The sequence below is a fragment of the Procambarus clarkii genome, chromosome 35 (genome assembly GCF_040958095.1).
Source record: "Procambarus clarkii isolate CNS0578487 chromosome 35, FALCON_Pclarkii_2.0, whole genome shotgun sequence".
Classification (NCBI taxonomy): domain Eukaryota; kingdom Metazoa; phylum Arthropoda; class Malacostraca; order Decapoda; family Cambaridae; genus Procambarus; species Procambarus clarkii.
The window spans coordinates 25,578,944-25,596,016 of NC_091184.1; the positions used below are offsets into that span (position 1 = coordinate 25,578,944).

At 55.6% G+C, this 17,073-nt stretch overlaps 1 protein-coding gene across 1 annotated transcript; it reads right to left on the reverse strand.

Annotated features, from left to right (window-relative positions):
- Window positions 1–1,638: 1,638 nt before the first annotated feature.
- LOC138371394 (uncharacterized) lies at window positions 1,639–15,821 on the reverse strand. Its single transcript, XM_069336180.1, has 3 exons — window positions 14,973–15,821; window positions 3,560–3,739; window positions 1,639–3,443 (listed from the first exon to the last, which is right to left on the reverse strand). Exons 1-3 carry the CDS (start codon window positions 15,363–15,365, stop codon window positions 2,931–2,933), a joined length of 1,086 nt encoding a protein of 361 aa, XP_069192281.1. The 5' UTR covers window positions 15,366–15,821; the 3' UTR covers window positions 1,639–2,930.
- Window positions 15,822–17,073: the final 1,252 nt, after the last annotated feature.

Consider the following 17,073-nt stretch of genomic DNA (forward strand, 5'->3'; position numbering starts at 1 on the left):
CACAACACCACAGTAGTGATGGTGGTGGTACAGTGAACTAGAGTGGCAGCACAACACTACAGTAGTGATGGTACAGTGAACTAGAGTGGCAGCACAACACCACAGTAGTGATGGTGATGGTACAGTGAACTAGAGTGACAGCACAACACCACATTAATGATGGTGGTGTTACAGTGAACTAGAGTGGCAGCACAACACCACAGTAGTGATGGTGGTGGTACAGTGAACTAGAGTGGCAGCACAACACCACAGTAGTGATGGTGGTAGTACAGTGAACTAGAGTGGCAGCACACCATCACAGTAGTGATTGTGGTGGTACAGTGAACTAGAGTGGCAGCACAACACCACAGTAGTGATGGTACAGTGAACTAGAGTGGCAGCACAACACCACAGTAGTGATGGTGATGGTACAGTGAACTAGAGTGGTAGCACAACACCACAGTTGTGATGGTGATGGTACAGTGAACTAGAGTGGCAGCACTACACCACAGTAGTGATGGTGATGGTACAGTGAACTTGAGTGGCAGCACAACACCACAGTAGTGATGGTGATGGTACAGTGAACTAGAGTGGCAGCACAACACCACAGTAGTGATGTTACAGTGAACTAGAGTGGTAGCACAACACCACAGTAGTGATGGTGATGGTACAGTGAACTAGAGTGGCAGCACAACACCACAGTAGTGATGGTACAGTGAACTAGAGTGGTAGCACAACACCACATTAGTGATGGTGCTGGTACAGTGAACTAGAGTAGCAGCACAATACCACAGTAGTGATGGTACAGTGAACTAGAGTGGTAGCACAACACCACAGTAGTGATGGTACAGTGAACTAGAGTGCTAGCACAACACCACAGTAGTGATGGTGATGGTACAGTGAACTAGAGTGGCAGCACAACACCACAGTAGTGATGGTGATGGTACAGTGAACTAGAGTGGCAGCACAACACCACAGTAGTGATGGTACAGTGAACTAGAGTGGCAGGACAACACCACAGTAGTGATGGTGGTGGTACAGTGAACTAGAGTGGCAGCACAACACCACAGTAGTGATGGTGGTGGTACAGTGAACTAGAGTGGCAGGACAACACCACAGTAGTGATGGTGGTGGTACAGTGAACTAGAGTGGCAGCACAACACCACAGTAGTGATGGTACAGTGAACTAGAGTGGCAGCACAACACCACAGTAGTGATGGTACAGCGAACTAGAGTGGAAGCACAACACCACAGTAGTGATGGTGGTGGTACAGTGAACTAGAGTGGCAGCACAACACCACAGTAGTGATGGTACAGTGAACTAGAGTGGCAGCACAACACCACAGTAGTGATGGTACAGTGAACTAGAGTGGCAGCACAACACCACAGTAGTGATGGTGATGGTACAGTGAACTGGAGTGGCAGTACAACACCACAGTAGTGATGGTGGTGGTACAGTGAACTAGAGAGGCAACACAACACCACAGTAGTGATGGAGATGGTACAGTGAACTAGAGTGGCAGCACAACACCACAGTAGTGATGGTGGTGGTACAGTGAACTAGAGTGGCAGCACAACACCACAGTAGTGATGGTGGTGGTACAGTGAACTAGAGAGGCAACACAACACCACAGTAGTGATGGAGATGGTACAGTGAACTAGAGTGGCAGCACAACACCACAGTAGTGATGGTGGTGGTACAGTGAACTAGAGAGGCAACACAACACCACAGTAGTGATGGAGATGGTACAGTGAACTAGAGTGGCAGCACAACACCACAGTAGTGGTGGTGGTGGTACAGTGAACTAGAGTGGCAGCACAACACCACAGTAGTGATGGTGATGGTACAGTGAACTGGAGTGGCAGTACAACACCACAGTAGTGATGGTGGTGGTACAGTGAACTAGAGAGGTAGCACAACACCACAGTAGTGATGGTGGTGGTACAGTGAACTAGAGTGGCAGCACAACACCACAGTAGTGATGGTGGTGGTACAGTGAACTAGAGTGGCAGCACAACACGACAGTAGTGATGGTGATGGTACAGTGAACTAGAGTGGCAGCAAAACACCACAGTAGTGATGGTGGTGGTACAGTGAACTAGAGTGGCAGCACAACACCACAGTAGTGATGATAAAGTGAACTAGAGTGGCAGCACAACACCACAGTAGTGATGGTGAAGGTACAGTGAACTAGAGAGGCAGCAAAACACCACAGTAGTGATGGTGATGGTACAGTGAACTAGAGTGACAGCACAACACCACAGTAGTGATGGTACAGTGAACTAGAGTGGCAGCACAACACCACAGTAGTGATGGTGATGGTACAGTGAACTAGAGTGGCAGCACAACACCACAGTAGTGATGATGGTGGTACAGTGAACTAGAGTGGCAGCATAACACTACAGTAGTGATAGTGATGGTACAGTGAACTAGAGTGGCAGCACAACACCACAGTAGTGATGGTGATGGTACAGTGAACTAGAGTGGCAGCACAACACCACAGTAGTGATGGTAGTGATACAGTGAACTAGAGTGACAGCACAACACCACAGAAGTGATGGTGGTGGTACAGTGAACTAGAGAGGCAGCACAACAACACAGTAGTGATGGTTGTGATACAGTGAACTAGAGTGACAGCACAACACCACAGTAGTGATGGTACAGTGAACTAGAGTGGCAGCACAACACCACAGTAGTGATGGTACAGTGAACTAGAGTGGCAGCACAACACCACAGTAGTGATGGTGGTGGTACAGTGTACTAGAGTGGTATCACAATACCACACTAGTGGTGGTGGTGGTGCAGTGAACTAGAGTGGCAGCATAACACCACAGTAGTGATGGTGGTGGTACAGTGAACTAGAGTGGCAGCACAACACCACAGTAGTGATGGTGGTGGTACAGTGAACTAGAGTGGCAGCACAACACCACAGTAGTGATGGTACAGTGAACTAGAGTGGCAGCACAACACCACAGTCCACTACAGTCACCTCCCTAATGTCACTGTGGTTGACTGCTGCCCTCACCATATCCAGGCCGCTCACCACATCACCGAAGACATGTGACCACAGGTAACCATCCTGGCGGTCCCTGGTGGTGATGGTGAACTGGGCACTCCTGGGACCCCCCGGCCTCCACCTGGCCCACACAGCTCCTGCCTGGCCTGACTCCCGGTACTGCCCCTGGAGGTCAGGCAGCAGTGGGGCTCCTCCCTCACCATCATTACTCTCGTAGTCTCCGCCCTCCACACACTCCCCCGGCCAACCCTTGCCCCCCACCTCCAACAGTTTAGTGTTGCGGTAGGTGTGGCCCCGCTGGCCCGTACACAACAACACAAACTGTCTGGCCAGCGGAGTGTCAGGGGTCAGCCGGATGGTGACCCGCCCTCTTGTTGACCCCGCCCACCCGAGGTCAAGGAACGCCAGGGTGCAGGAGGGCTCCAGCACGCCCACAACCTCACTCTCCTGCAGGAAATGAAATAAATCATGCTGATAACTGTATAACAAAATGTTATCATATTAGTTATCAAAACTCAGTAAGTCAGTAATGTCAGTAAGACTAGTGAGTGTAATAAAGTAACCTGGAGGGTGTGGGCGTGGGTGGGCGTGGGCTGACGCAGAAGTGGGTGGAGGTACAGCTGTCCGTCTTGTAGAGTTATCCTGGCGGAGCGGCGGCCATCTTGGTCTTCCTGGACGGCCAACACCCGGCCAGCCTCCACCAGCCTCTTGACGGGCTCCCTCATCCTGTGGAGGTCCTCAACCTGTGGACAGTGTCAGCCCCATTATCACCTGTGGTCAGTGTCAGCCCCATTATCACCTGTGGTCAGTGTCAGACCCATTATAACCTGTGGTCAGTGTCAGTCCCGTTATTTTAGACCTGTAGCTCCAGCCCCCCCTCTACTGGAAGCGGGTTGGTGCTGGACCTGAAGCTCGAGCCCCCTCTACTGGCAGGGGGTTGGTGTTGGACCTGTAGCTCCAGCCCCACTCTAATGGCAGGGGGTTGGTGTTGGACCTGTAGCTCCAGCCCCCTCTACTGGCAGGGGGTTGGTGTTGGACCTGTAGCTCCAGCCCCCTCTACTGGCAGGGGGTTGGTGTTGGACCTGTAGCTCCAGCCCCACTCTACTGGCAGGGGGTTGGTGTTGGACCTGTAGCTCCAGCCCCCTCTACTGGCAGGGGGTTGGTGTTGGACCTGTAGCTCCAGCCCCACTCTACTGGCAGGGGGTTGGTGTTGGACCTGTAGCTCCAGCCCCCTCTACTGGCAGGGGGTTGGTGTTGGACCTGCAGCTCCAGTTCCACTCTACTGGCAGGGGTTGGTGTTGGACCTGTAGCTCCAGCCCCCCTCTTCTGGCAGGGGGTTGGTGCTGGACCTGTAGCTCCAGCCCCCCCTCTACTGGCAGGGGGTTGGTGCTGGACCTATAGCTCCAGCCCCACACTACTGGCCGAAGGGTTCGTGCTGGACCGGTAGCTCCAGCCCCCCTCTACTGGCAGGGGGATGGTGATGGACCTGTAGCTCCAGCCCACCTCTACTGGCAGGTGGTTGGTGCTGGACCTATAACTCCAGCCCCCCCCCCCCCCCTCTACAGGCAGCGGGTTGGTGCTGGACCTGTAGCTCTAGCCTCCCTCTACTGGCAGGGGGTTGGTGCTGGACCTTTAGCTCCAGCCCCCCACTAGTGGCAGGGAGTTGGTGCTGGACCTGTAGCTCCAGCCCCCCTCTACTGGCAGGGGGTTCTTTCAGGACCAGTCGCTCCAGCCTCCCTCTACTGGAAGGGGGTTGGTGCTGGACCTGTAGCTCCAGCCCCCTTCTACTGGCATGGGGTTGGTGCTGGACCTGTAGCTCCAGCCCCCCCTCTACTGGCAGGGGGTTGCTGCTGGAAATGTAGCTCCAGCCCCCCTCTACTGGCAGGAGAGTTGGTGCTGGACCTGTAGCTCCAGCCCCCTCTACAGGCATGGGAGTTGGTGCTGGACCTGTATCTCCAGCCCCCTTCTACTGGCAGGGGGTTGGTGCTGGACCTGTATCTCCAGCCCTCTTCTACTGGCAGGGGGATGGTGCTGGACCTGTATCTCCAGCCCCCCTCTACTGGCAGGGGGTTGGTGCTGGACCTGTATCTCCAGCCCCCCCTCTACTGGCAGGGGGTTGGTGCTGGACCTGTAGCTCCAGGCCGCCTCTAATGGCAGGGGGTTGGTGCTGGACCAGTAGCTCCAGCCCCCCTCTACTGGCAGGGGGTTGGTGCTGGACCTGTATCTCCAGCCCCCCCTCTACTGGCAGGGGGTTGGTGCTGGACCTGTAGCTCCAGGCCGCCTCTACTGGCAGGGGGTTGATGCTGGACCTGTAGCTCCAGCCCCCATCTACTGGCTGGTGGTTGGTGCTAGACCTGTAGCTCCTGCCCCCCCCCCTCTACTGGCATTGGGGGTTGGTGCTGGATATGTAGCTCCAACCCTCCCCTCTACTGGCAGGGGGTTGGTGCTGGACCTGTAGCTCCATCCCCCCTCTGCTGGCAGGGGGTTGGTGCTGGACCTGTAGCTCCAGCCTCCATCTACTGGCAGGGGGTTGGTGCTGGACCAGTAGCTCCAGCCCCCCCTCTACTGGCAGGGGGTTGGTGCTGGACCAGTAGCTCCAGCCCCCCCTCTACTGGCAGGGGGTTGGTGCTGGACCTGTAGCTCCGGCCCCCCTCTACTGGCAGGGGGTTGGTTCTGGACCTGTAGCTCCAGCACCCCCTCTACTGGCTGGGGGTTGGTGCTAGACCTGTAGCTCCTGCCCCCCCCCTCTACTGGCATGGGGGGTTGGTGCTGGATATGTAGCTCCTGCACCCCTCTACTGCCAGGGGGTTGGTGCTAGACCTGTAGCTCCAGCCCCCCCCCCCTCTACTGGAAAGGGGTTGGTGCTGGACCTGTAGCTCCTGCCCCCCTCTACTGTCAGGGGATTAGTGCTGAACCTGTAGCTTTTGGCCCCCTCTTCTGGCAGGGGGTTGAGGCTGGACCAGTAGCTCCAGCCCGCTTCTACTGGCAGGGGGTTGGTGCTGGACCTGTAGCTCCAGCCCCCTTTTACTTGCAGGGAGTTGGTGCTGGACCTGTAGCTCCAGCCCCCCCTCAACTGGCAGGGGGGTTGGTGCTGGACCTGTAGCTCCATCCCCCCACCTCTATTGGCAAGGGGTTGGTGCTGGGCCTGTAGCTCCAGCCCCCCCTCTACTGGCATGGGGGGTTGGTGCTGGACCTGTAGCTCCAGCCCCCCTCTACTGGCAGGGGGATGGTGCTGGACCTATAGCTTCAGCCCCCCTCTACTGGCAGGGGGTTGGTGCTGGACCTGTAGCTCTAGCCCCCCTCTACTGGCAGGGGGTTGATGCTGGACCTATAGCTCCAGCCCCCCTCTACTGGCAGGGGGTTGGTGTTAGCCCTATATCTCCAGGCCCCCCCCCCCCTCTGCTGACAGGGGGTTGGTGCTGGGCCTGTAGCTCCAGCCCCCCCTCTACTGGCATGGGGGGTTGGTGCTAGACCTGTAGCTTCAGCCCCCCTCTACTGGCAGGTGATTGGTGCTGGACCTGTAGCTGCAGCCCCCCCCTCTACTGGCAGGGGGTTGGTGCTGGACCAGTAGCTCCAGCCCCCCTCTACTGGCAGGGGGTTGGTGTTAGCCCTATATCTCCAGCCCCCCCCCCCTCTGCTGACAGGGGGTTGGTGCTGGACCTGTAGCTCCAGGCCGCCTCTCCTGGCAGGGGGTTGATGCTGGACTTGTAACTCCAGCCCCCCTCTACTGGCAGGGGGTTGGTTCTGGACCTGTAGCTCTAGCCCCCCCTCTACTGGCATGGGGGGTTGGTGCTAGACCTGTAGCTCCAGCCCCCCTCTACTGGCAGGGGGATGGTGCTGGACCTGTAGCTTCAGCACCCCTCTACTGGCAGGGGGTTGGTGCTGGACCTGTAGCTCTAGCCCCCCTCTACTGGCAGGGGGTTGATACTTGACCTATAGCTCCAGCATCCCCTCTACTGGCCGAAGGGTTGGTGCTGGGCCTGTAGCTCCAGCCCCCCTCTACTGGCATGGGGGGTTGGGGCTAGACTTGTAGCTCCAGCCCCCCTCTACTGGCAGGGGGTTGGTGCTGGACCTGTAGCTTCAGCCCCCCTCTACTGGCAGGGGGTTGGTGCTGGACCTGTAGCTCTAGCCCCCCTCTACTGGCAGGGGGTTGGTGCTGGACCAGTAGCTCCAGCCCCCCTCTACTGGCAGGGGGTTGGTGTTAGCCCTATATCTCCAGGCCCCCCCCCCTCTGCTGACAGGGGGTTGGTGTTAGCCCTATAGCTTCAGCCCCCCTCTGCTGACCGGGGGTTGGTGTTAGCCCTATAGCTTCAGCCCCCCTCTACTGGCAGGGGGATGGTGGTGGACCTGTAGCTCCAGCCCCCCCTCTACTGGCAGGGGTTTGGTGCTGGACCTGTAGCTCCAGCCCCCCCCTCTACTGGAAAGGGGTTGGTGCTGGGCCTGTAGCTCCAGCCCCCTTCTACTGGCAGAGGGGTTGGTGCTAGACCTGTAGCTCCTGCCCCCCTCTACTGTCAGGAGATTAGTGCTGAACCTGTAGCTCCAGGCCCCCTCTACTGGCAGGGGGATGGGGCTGGACCAGTATCTCCAGCCCCCCTCTACTGGCAGAGGGTTGGTGCTAGACCGGTAGCTCCAGCCTTCCTTTACTGGAAGGGGGTTGGTGCTGAACCTGAAGCTCCAACCCTCCCCTCTACTGGCATGGGGTTGGTGCTGGATCTGTATCTCCAGCCCCCCCCCCTCTACTGGCAGGTGATTGGTGCTGGACCTGTAGCTGCAGCCCCCCCCCCTCTACTGGCAGGGGGTTGGTGCTGGACCTGTAGCTCCAGCCCAACACCCTCTACTGTCAAGGGGTTGGTCCTGAACCTGAAGCACCAACCCTCCCCTGAACTGGCCGGGGGTTGGTGTTAGCCCTATAGCTCCAGCCCCCCCCCCTCTGCTGACAGGGGGTTGGTGTTAGCCCTATAGCTTCAGCCCCCCCTCTGCTGACCGGGGGTTGGTGCTGGACCTGTAGCTCCAGCCCCCTCTACTGGCAGGGGGTTGGTGCTGGACCTGTAGCTCCAGCCCCCCCCCCCCCCGCTACTGGAAAGGGGTTGGTGCTGGACCTTTAGCTCCAGCCCCTCCTCTAATGGCAGAGGGGTTGGTGCTGGACCTGTAGCTCCTGCCCCCCTCTACTGTCAGGGGATTAGTGCTGAACCTGTAGCTCCAGGCCCCCTCTACTGGCAGGGGGATGAGTCTGGACCAGTAGCTCCAGCCCCCCTCTACTGGCAGGGGGTTGGTGCTGGACCTGTAGCTCCAGCCCCCTTCTACTTGCAGGGAGTTGGTGCTGGACCTGTAGCTCCAGCTCCCCCTCAACTGGCAGGGGGGTTGGTGCTGGACCTGTAGCTCCATTCCCCCCCCCTCTATTGGCAAGGGGTTGGTGCTGGGCCTGTAGCTCCAGCCCCCCTCTACTGGCATGGGGGGTTGGTGCTAGACCTGTAGCTCCAGCCCCCCTCTACTGGCAGGGGAATGGTGCTGGACCTGTAGCTTCAGCCCCCCCTCTACTGGCAGGGGGTTGGTGCTGGACCTGTAGCTCTAGCCCCCCTCTACTGGAAGGGGGTTGATGCTGGACCTATAGCTCCAGCCCCACACTACTGGCCGAAGGGTTGGTGCTGGGCCTGTAGCTCCAGCCCCCCTCTACTGGCATGGGGTTGGTGCTAGACCTGTAGCTCCAGCCCCCCTCTACTGGCAGGTGATTGGTGCTGGACCTGTAGCTCCAGCCCCCCCTCTACTGGCAGGGGGTTGGTGCTGGACCAGTAGCTCCAGCCCCCCTCTACTGGCAGGGGGTTGGTGTTAGCCCTATATCTCCAGCCCCCCCCTCTGCTGACAGGGGGTTGGTGTTAGCCCTATAGCTTCAGCCCCCCCTCTGCTGACCGGGGGTTGGTGCTGGACCTGTACCTCCAAACCCCCCCCCCCTCAACTGGCAGAGGGGTTGGTGCTGGACCTGTAGCTCCAGCTCCCCCCCCTCTATTGGCAAGGGGTTGGTGCTGGGCCTGTAGCTCCAACCCCCTCTACTGGCAGGTGGTTGATGCTGGACCTGTAGCTCCAGCCCTCCTCTACTGGCAGGGGGTTGGTGCTGGACCTGTAACTCCAGCCTCCCTCTACTGGCAGGGGGTTGGTGCTGGACCTGTAGCTCCAGCCCTCCCTCTACTGGCAGGGGGTTGGTGCTGGACCTGTAGCTCCAGCCCCCCTCTACTGGCAGAGGGTTGGTGCTAGACCAGTAGCTCCAGCCTTCCTTTACTGGAAGGGGGTTGGTGCTGGACCTGTAGCTCCAGCCCCCCTCTACTAGCAGGGGGTTGGGGCTGGACCTGTAACTCCAGCCCCCCTCTACTGTCAGGGGGTTGGTGCTAGACCTGTAGCTCCTGCCCCCCCTCTACTGGCAGGGGGTTGGTGCTGGACCTGTAGCTCCAGCCCCCCCTCTACTGTCAAGGTGTTGGTGCTGAACCTGAAGCTCCAACCCTGCCCTCTACTGGCAGGGGGTTGGATCTGTATCTCCAGCCCCCCTTTACTGGCAGGGGGTTCTTTCAGGACCAGTCGCTCCAGCCTCCCTCTACTGGAAGGGCGTTGGTGCTGGACCTGTAGCTTTAGCCCCCCCTCTACTGCCATGGGGTTGGTGGTAGACCTGTAGCTCCAGCCCCCCTCTACTGGCAGGGGGTTGGTGCTGGACCTGTAGCTCCAGCCCCCCTCTACTTGCAGAGAGTTGGTGCTGGACCTGTAGCTCCAGCCCCCTCTCAATTGGCAGGGGGGTTGGTGCTGGACCTGTAGCTCCATCCCCCCCTCTATTGGCAAGGGGTTGGTGCTGGGCCTGTAACTCCAGCCCCCCCTCTACTGGCATGGGGGGTTGATGCTAGACCTGTATCTCCTGCCCCCTCTACTGACAAGGGGCTGGTGCTGAACCTGAAGCTCCAACCTTCCCCTCTAGTGGCAGGGGGTTGGTTCTGGACCTACAGCTCCAGCGCCTCCCTCTACTGGCAGGGGGTTAGGGCTGGACCAGTAGCTCCAGCCCCCCTCAACTGGCAGGGGGTTGGTGCTGGACCTTAGCTCCAGCCCCCCTCTACTGCCAGGGGGTTGGTGCTGGACCAGTAGCTCCAGCCCCCTCTACTGCCAGGGGGTTGGTGCTGGACCAGTAGCTCCAGCCCCCCTCTACTGCCAGGGGGTTGGTGCTGGACCAGTAGCTCCAGCCCCCCTCTACTGCCAGGGGGTTGGTGCTGGACCAGTAGCTCCAGCCCCCTCCCCCCTCTACTGCCAGGCGGTTGGTGCTAGACCTGTAGCTCCAGTCTCTCTCTACTGGCAGGGGGTTGGTGCTGGACCTGTAGCTCCTGCCCTCCTCTATTGTCAAGAGGCTGGTGCTAAACCTGAAGCTCCAACCCTCCCCTCTACTGGCATGGGGTTGGTGCTGGATCTACAGCTCCAGCCCCCTCTACGGGCAGGGGGTTGGTGCTGGACCTACAGCTCCAGCCCCTCCCTCTACTGGCAGGGGGTTACGGATGGACCAGTAGCTCCAGCCCCCCTCTACTGGCAGCGGGTTGGAGCTGGACCTATATCTCCAGCCCCCCCTCTACTGGCAGGGGGCTGGTGCTGGACCTGTAACTCCAGCCCCCCTCTACTGCCAGGGGGTTGGTGCTGGACCTGTAGCTCCAGCACCCCCCTCTACTGGCAGGGGGTTGGTGCTGGACATGTATCTCCAGCCCCCCTCTACTGGCAGGGGGTTGGTGCTGGACATGTATCTCCAGCCCCCCCTCTACTGGGAAGTGGTTGGTGCCGAACCAGAAGCTCCAACCCACCCCTCTACTGCCAGGGGGTTGGTGCTAGACCTGTAACTCCAGCCCCCTTCCACTGGCAGGGGGTTGGTGCTTGACCTGTACCTCCAGCCCCCCCTCTACTGGCAGGGGGTTGGTGCTGGACCTGTAGCTCCAGCCCCACTCTACTGGCAGGGGGTTGATGCTGGACCTGTAGCTCCAGCGCCGCTCTACTGGCAGGGGGTTGATGCTGGACCTGTAGCTCCAGCCCCCTTCTACTGGCAGGGGGTTGGTGCTAGACCTGTAACTCCAGCCCCCTTCTACTGGCAGGGGGTTAGTGCTGGACCTGTAGCTCCAGCCCCCCTCTACTAGCAGGGGGTTGGTGCTGGACCTGTAGCTCCAGCCCCACTCTACTGGCAGGGAGTTGGTGCTGGAGCAGTAGCTCCAGCCTCCAGCCTCCTACGAGGGGGCCTCGTAGCCTGGTGGATAGCGCGCAGGACTCGTAATTCTGTGGCGCGGGTTCGATTCCCGCACGAGGCAGAAACAAATGGGCAAAAGTTTCTTTCACCCTGAATGCCCCTGTTACCAAGCAGTAAATAGGTACCTGGGAGTTAGTCAGCTGTCACGGGCTGCTTCTTGGGGGTGGAGGCCTGGTCGAGGACCGGGCCGCGGGGACACTAAAGCCCCGAAATCATCTCAAGATAACCTCAAGATAACCTCCCTCTATTGGCAGGGGGATGGAGCTGGACCTGTAACTCCAGCCCCACTCTTCTGGCAAGGGCTGGTGTTGGAGATGTTGCTACAGCCCCCCCTCTACTGGCAGGGGGTTGGTGCTGGACCCGTAGCTCCAGCCCCCCCCCCTCTACTGGAAAGGGGTTGGTGCTGGACCTCTATCTTAAGCCCCCCTCTACTGGCAGGGGGTTGGTGTTGGACCTGAAGCTCCAGCCACCCTCTACTGGCAGAGGGTTGGTTCTGGACCTGTAGCTCCAGCCCACCTCTACTGGCAGGGGTTTGGTGCTGGACCTGTAGCTCCAGCCCCCCTCTGCTGGCAGGGGGTCTGTGCTGGACCTGTAGCTCCAACCCCCCCCCCCCCCTCTCTCCCAACTGGCAGGGGACTGGTGGTGGACCTGTAGCTCCAGCCCCCCTCTACTGGCATGTGTTTGATTCTGGAACTTTAGCTCTAGCCCCACCCCTCTAGTGGCAGGGGGGTTGAAGCTGGACCTGTAGCTCCAGCCCCTCCCCTCTACTGGCAGGGGGTTGGTGCTGGACCTGTAGCTCCAGCCTCACTCTACTGGCAGGGGGAGGGATGGTGCTGGACCTGTAGCCCCAGCCCCCTTCTACTGGCAGGGAGTTGGTGCTGGACCTGTAGCTACAGCCCTCCCTCTACTGGCAGGGGGTTGGTGCTGGACCTGTAGTTCCAGTCCCCCTCTACTGACAGGGGGTTGGTGCTGGACCTGTAGCTCCAGCCCCCCCCCTCCATCTACTGGCAGGGGGGATGGTGCTGGATCTGTAGCCCCAGCCCCTTTCTACTGGCAGGGGGTTGGTGCTGGACCTGTAGGTCCAGCCTCCCCTCTACTGGCAGGGGGGGATGGTGCTGGATCTGTAGCCCCAGCCCCCTCTAATGGCAGGGGCTTGGTCCTGGACCTGTAGCTCTAGCCCCCCCCCCCTCTACTGGCAGGGGGTTGATTCTGGACCTGTAGCTCCAGCCAACCACTATACTGGCAGGGGGTTGGTGTGGGAAATGTAGCTCCAGCCCCCCCTCTACTGGCAGGGGGTTGGTGCTAGACCTGTACCTTCAGCCCCCCTCTACTGGCAGGGGGTTGGTTCTGGACCTGTAGCTCCAGCCCACCTCTACTGGCAGGGGGCTGGTGCTGGACCTAAAGCTCCAGCCCCTCTCTACTGGCAGGGGGTTGGTTCTGGATCTGTAGCTTTAGCCCACCTCTACTGCATGTCAAGGATTTGGGAATAATGATGTCCGACGATGTAACATTTAGGGAGCATAACCAAAGCAAATATCGCATCAGCCAGAAAAATGATCGCGAGAACTTTCAAATCCAGGGATCCCATCACAATGGTTGTACTCTTCAAGTCACTTGTGTTGTTCCGTCTCGAGTACTGTTCAGTACTCAGTCCCCCCTTTAGAGCAGGAGAGATTGCTGAATTAGAGGGAATACAGAGAACATATACGGCACGCATAGACGAGATAAAACACCTAAATTATTGGGATCGTCTCAAAACTCTCCAAATGTACTCTCTAGAAAGGAGACGAGAGAGTTACCAAATAATATACACACTGAAAATACTGAAGGGTCAGGTCCAAAATCTACACAGTAAAATAACAACGTACTGGAGTGAACAATATGGAAGAAAATGCATGATTGGACCAGTGAAGAGCAGGGGTGCCATAGGCACAATCAGAGAGCACTGTATAAACATCAGAGGTCCGCGGTTGTTCAACGTCTTCCCAGTGATTATAATAAATATTGCCGGAACAACTGTGGACATCTTCAAGAGAAAACTGGACGGTTTTCTAAGAGAAGTTCCGGATCAGCCGGGCTGTGGTGGGTATGTGGCCCTGCGGGCCGCTCCAAGCAACAGCCTGGTGGACCAAAATCTCACAAGTCGAGCCTGGCCTCGGGCTGGGCTTGGGGAGTAGAACTCCCAGAACCCCATCAACTAGGTATCAACCAGGTACTGGCAGGGGGTTGGTGCTGGACCGCTGGACCTGTAGCTCCAGCCTCACTCTACTGGCAGGGGGTTGGTGCTGGACCTGTAGCTCCAGCCTCCCTGTACTGGCAGGGGGTTGGTACTGGACCTGTAGCTCCAGCCTCCCTGTACTGGCAGGGGGTTGGTGCTGGACCTGTAGCTCCAGCCTCCCTGTACTGGCAGGGGGTTGGTGCTGGACCCGTAGCTCCACTCCCCCTCTACTGGCAGGGGGTTGGTGTTGGACCTGAAATTCCAGCCTCCTCTTCTGGCAGGGAGGTTTATGCTGGCATTGTCTGGGAGTTTGTTGGCAGTTCTAAGGCTTCAGTCTCTTCGAACCCAGCAGTGGTCTGTTTTGGTTCACTGTCTTCCTGAATGCTTTCCCGGTTGGTTGGTGGAGTGTCACCCGCTCTCTGTGCCTCTGTGAGGGGAGCCAGGATCCCGGGTTCAATAGAGGATCACAGGTTCAATCACCATGCAGGACAGAAATGGTTCACATGCTTCCTTTCACCTGATAGGTCTGTTCACCTACCAGTAAATATTTATCCAGGAGTTAGGCAACTATTGTGCATTGTATGTTAAGGAAAGTCAGTAGTTGACCTTGGGGAACCTCGATAAACCTAAGAACAGGCTTCCTCTCCTCAAAACGCAACTCAATATCTTGTGATATGACCTATGAGAGGAAATCAGAAACTTACTGTTAATTGCTTCTGGTGGATCTCTCCAGTGATTTCCTGAACTTTATTCATGATGCTGGAGGCTGAGTCTCCCAGGTGTACTGGTGTCAGCTGTGGCACCTGTCTCTGTGGTCATCATCTCCAGGGCCTCCCTGATGGTCTCCTGCACCTGTCATTACCAACACAAACATTAATGGTGGAGGCTGAGTCTCCCAGGTGTACGGGGTCAGCTGTGGCACCTGTCTCTGTGGTCATCATCTCCAGGGCCTCCCTGATGGTCTCCTGCACCTGTCATTACCAACACAAACATTAATGGTGGAGGCCTGAGTCTCCCAGGTGTATGGGGTCAGCTGTGGCACCTGTCTCTGTGGTCATCATCTCCAGGGCCTCCTTGATGGTCTCCTGCACCTGTCATTACCAACACAAACATTAATAGTGGAGGCTGAGTCTCCCAGGTGTACGGGGTCAGCTGTGGCACTTGTCTCTGTGGACATCATCTCCAGGGCCTCCCTCATGGTCTCCTGCACCTGTCATTGCCAACACAAACATTAATGGCGGAACCTGGCTCTGAGTAAATGAAGCATCAGCCTCTGAGTAAAGTAATTTGACAATATAAGTAATGTTTTTCTACACTGAACCACAGTGTAGAGAAACACCAAGATGACAGTTGACTTTATTAATAAAAATGTTTCAGGTGTTAGAACAAAAAGTTTCCTATATATAAAGTCTACTCTCATCTTGATGTGTGTCCATGTCAAAAGTGTTTATATAGAGGCAATACTACACTCAGTTGGGTGAGAACAATGTGACCTTCAGCAGCGTACCTTCACTGAGGTGTGGACAGTCTTGACATCTGGGAAGAGTTCCTGGCACTTCCGGAGCCAATTTTCTACCTCCATGTTGCATTGGTCAACTTCATTGATGGTCATGAATACTTCCTGTGCTGTGTTGACTGTGTTGAGGCTCCCCAACATGGCCTGCAGCTGAGTCTTCCCTTCCTCTCCTTGTGTTGTCATATCCACCACACTGGTATCCTCCAGTTCCAAGAGTTTCATTGCTGACTTATTCTGCTCTACCAGAGCATAGAGTCTGTCCTGGAGCTGGAGGTGATGAGTCTTCCAGTCCCCCAACTGCCCCCGGTACTCCCCCAGCTGGGACAGTACCTCTTCACAGCTAGTAATGAGGCGGCTGATGCTGCTCATCTGCTCCTGCACCATGGAACGTAATGTCTTACTGATGCCTTTGGCAGAACCTTCATAAGGTTTTGCTGGCACTACTTCCTCAGTTGTTAGCTGGATATTTTTGAGTTTCCTAACTAAAGCCTCCACAGCATAGTTAATTGGGAACTGAGTAGAGGCTGTGGCAGCGTGCTCGGCACGGCAGCTGGGGCAGGTCAGCTGACCATTCTTGATAGCATTGTCAATACACTGGGAGCAGAATGTGTGGCCACATGGCAGTGTGCGAGGTCGTAGCCGATTTTCGGCATAATCGTTAAAACACACTGAACATTCCTCTGGCTTGTTATCCTGTGGAAAAGAATATTTAGTTTGCTAGATGTATTTACAACTAAAACTAATATTACAGTACTTTATTTACTAATACAAATTACATATTTTTATACATTCTTTGCATTAGCTATTTCAAAGCAGGGTTAATATTACTGACAGATTAACACATTCACAGCAAGGCCAATATATTTTATAAACATATCCCGGAGTATGGGATAATATATTTTGGTAACACATTGCAGCAGCAGGGCCGTATATAAGTTTATAAGCCGTACCCAAGAGTACAGACTAACAAAACCCGTCCTTACTTTATTAAGAATAATGGAAGGAAATGTATGTATCGTATGTGATAATGGGGGAAGGATCAAGTATTCTTAGTCTAAGTTGGACAATAAGTACACTGTGGGTTACATCTTAACACATGGGTTTTATTGAACAACTCTGGATTATTTTACACTTACTATGGGAACACACAATTACGTTACAGGACTGTTGAGATTGAGTGATACTCTTCACCAAACATAACCATGATGGATAAATTGACTATTGGTCTCACACAAATCTGGGCTTAGTTGATTTGGTGGTGATAAGACCACCAAATCTTATCTATTTGATTTATAAAGTACAGTATATATATATATATAAATATATATATTATTAAATATGACCGAAAAAGTAAGATTAATAATTCTAACACGAATTTTCTCAATCTTTCGTACATTTCTTTTCACTGTTGGAGGTAATTCAAAAATCAATTCTCCAAAATTCATTTTTATTTCTAGTCTGACGCGACACGAGCGCGTTTCGTAAAACTTATTACATTTTCAAAGACTTTAGTTTACAAATACACAACTGAATAGAACTTACGCATCTCCGATTTTGTTTATATCTACATTTGAGTGAGGTGGATGGGGTGAGGTGGCATTAATAGGGTATTAATTTCATCAACACAAGACAGAACAAGAGGTGGCATTAATAGGGTATTAATTTCAACAACACAAGACAGAACACGAAACAATGGGTATTGAAATGGAAGTGATTGTAGAAAGCCTATTGGTCCATATTTCTTGATGCTTCTATATTGGAGCGGAGTCTTGAGGTGGGTAGAATATAGTTGTGCATTAATTGGCTGTTGATTGCTGGTGTTGACTTCTTAATGTGTAGTGCCTCGCAAACGTCAAGCCGCCTGCTATCGCTGTATCTATCGATGATTTCTGTGTTGTTTACTAGGATTTCTCTGGCGATGGTTTGGTTGTGGGAAGAGATTATATGTTCCTTAATGGAGCCCTGTTGTTTATGCATCGTTAAACGCCTAGAAAGAGATGTTGTTGTCTTGCCTATATACTGGGTTTTTTGGAGCTTACAGTCCCCAAGTGGGCATTTGAAGGCATAGACGACGTTGGTCTCTTTTAAAGCG

Coding starts and splice junctions, on each gene's coding strand:
- LOC138371394 (XM_069336180.1), bottom strand. CDS start 15,365: ATGGTGCAGGAGCAGATGAGCAGCATCAGCCGCCTCATTACTAGCTGT. Junction 3,740..14,972: donor CTGTCCACACCTCAGTGAAG/GTACGCTGCTGA, acceptor CACTGTCCACAG/GTTGAGGACCTCCACAGGAT. Junction 3,444..3,559: donor CCCACGCCCACACCCTCCAG/GTTACTTTATTA, acceptor CATTTCCTGCAG/GAGAGTGAGGTTGTGGGCGT.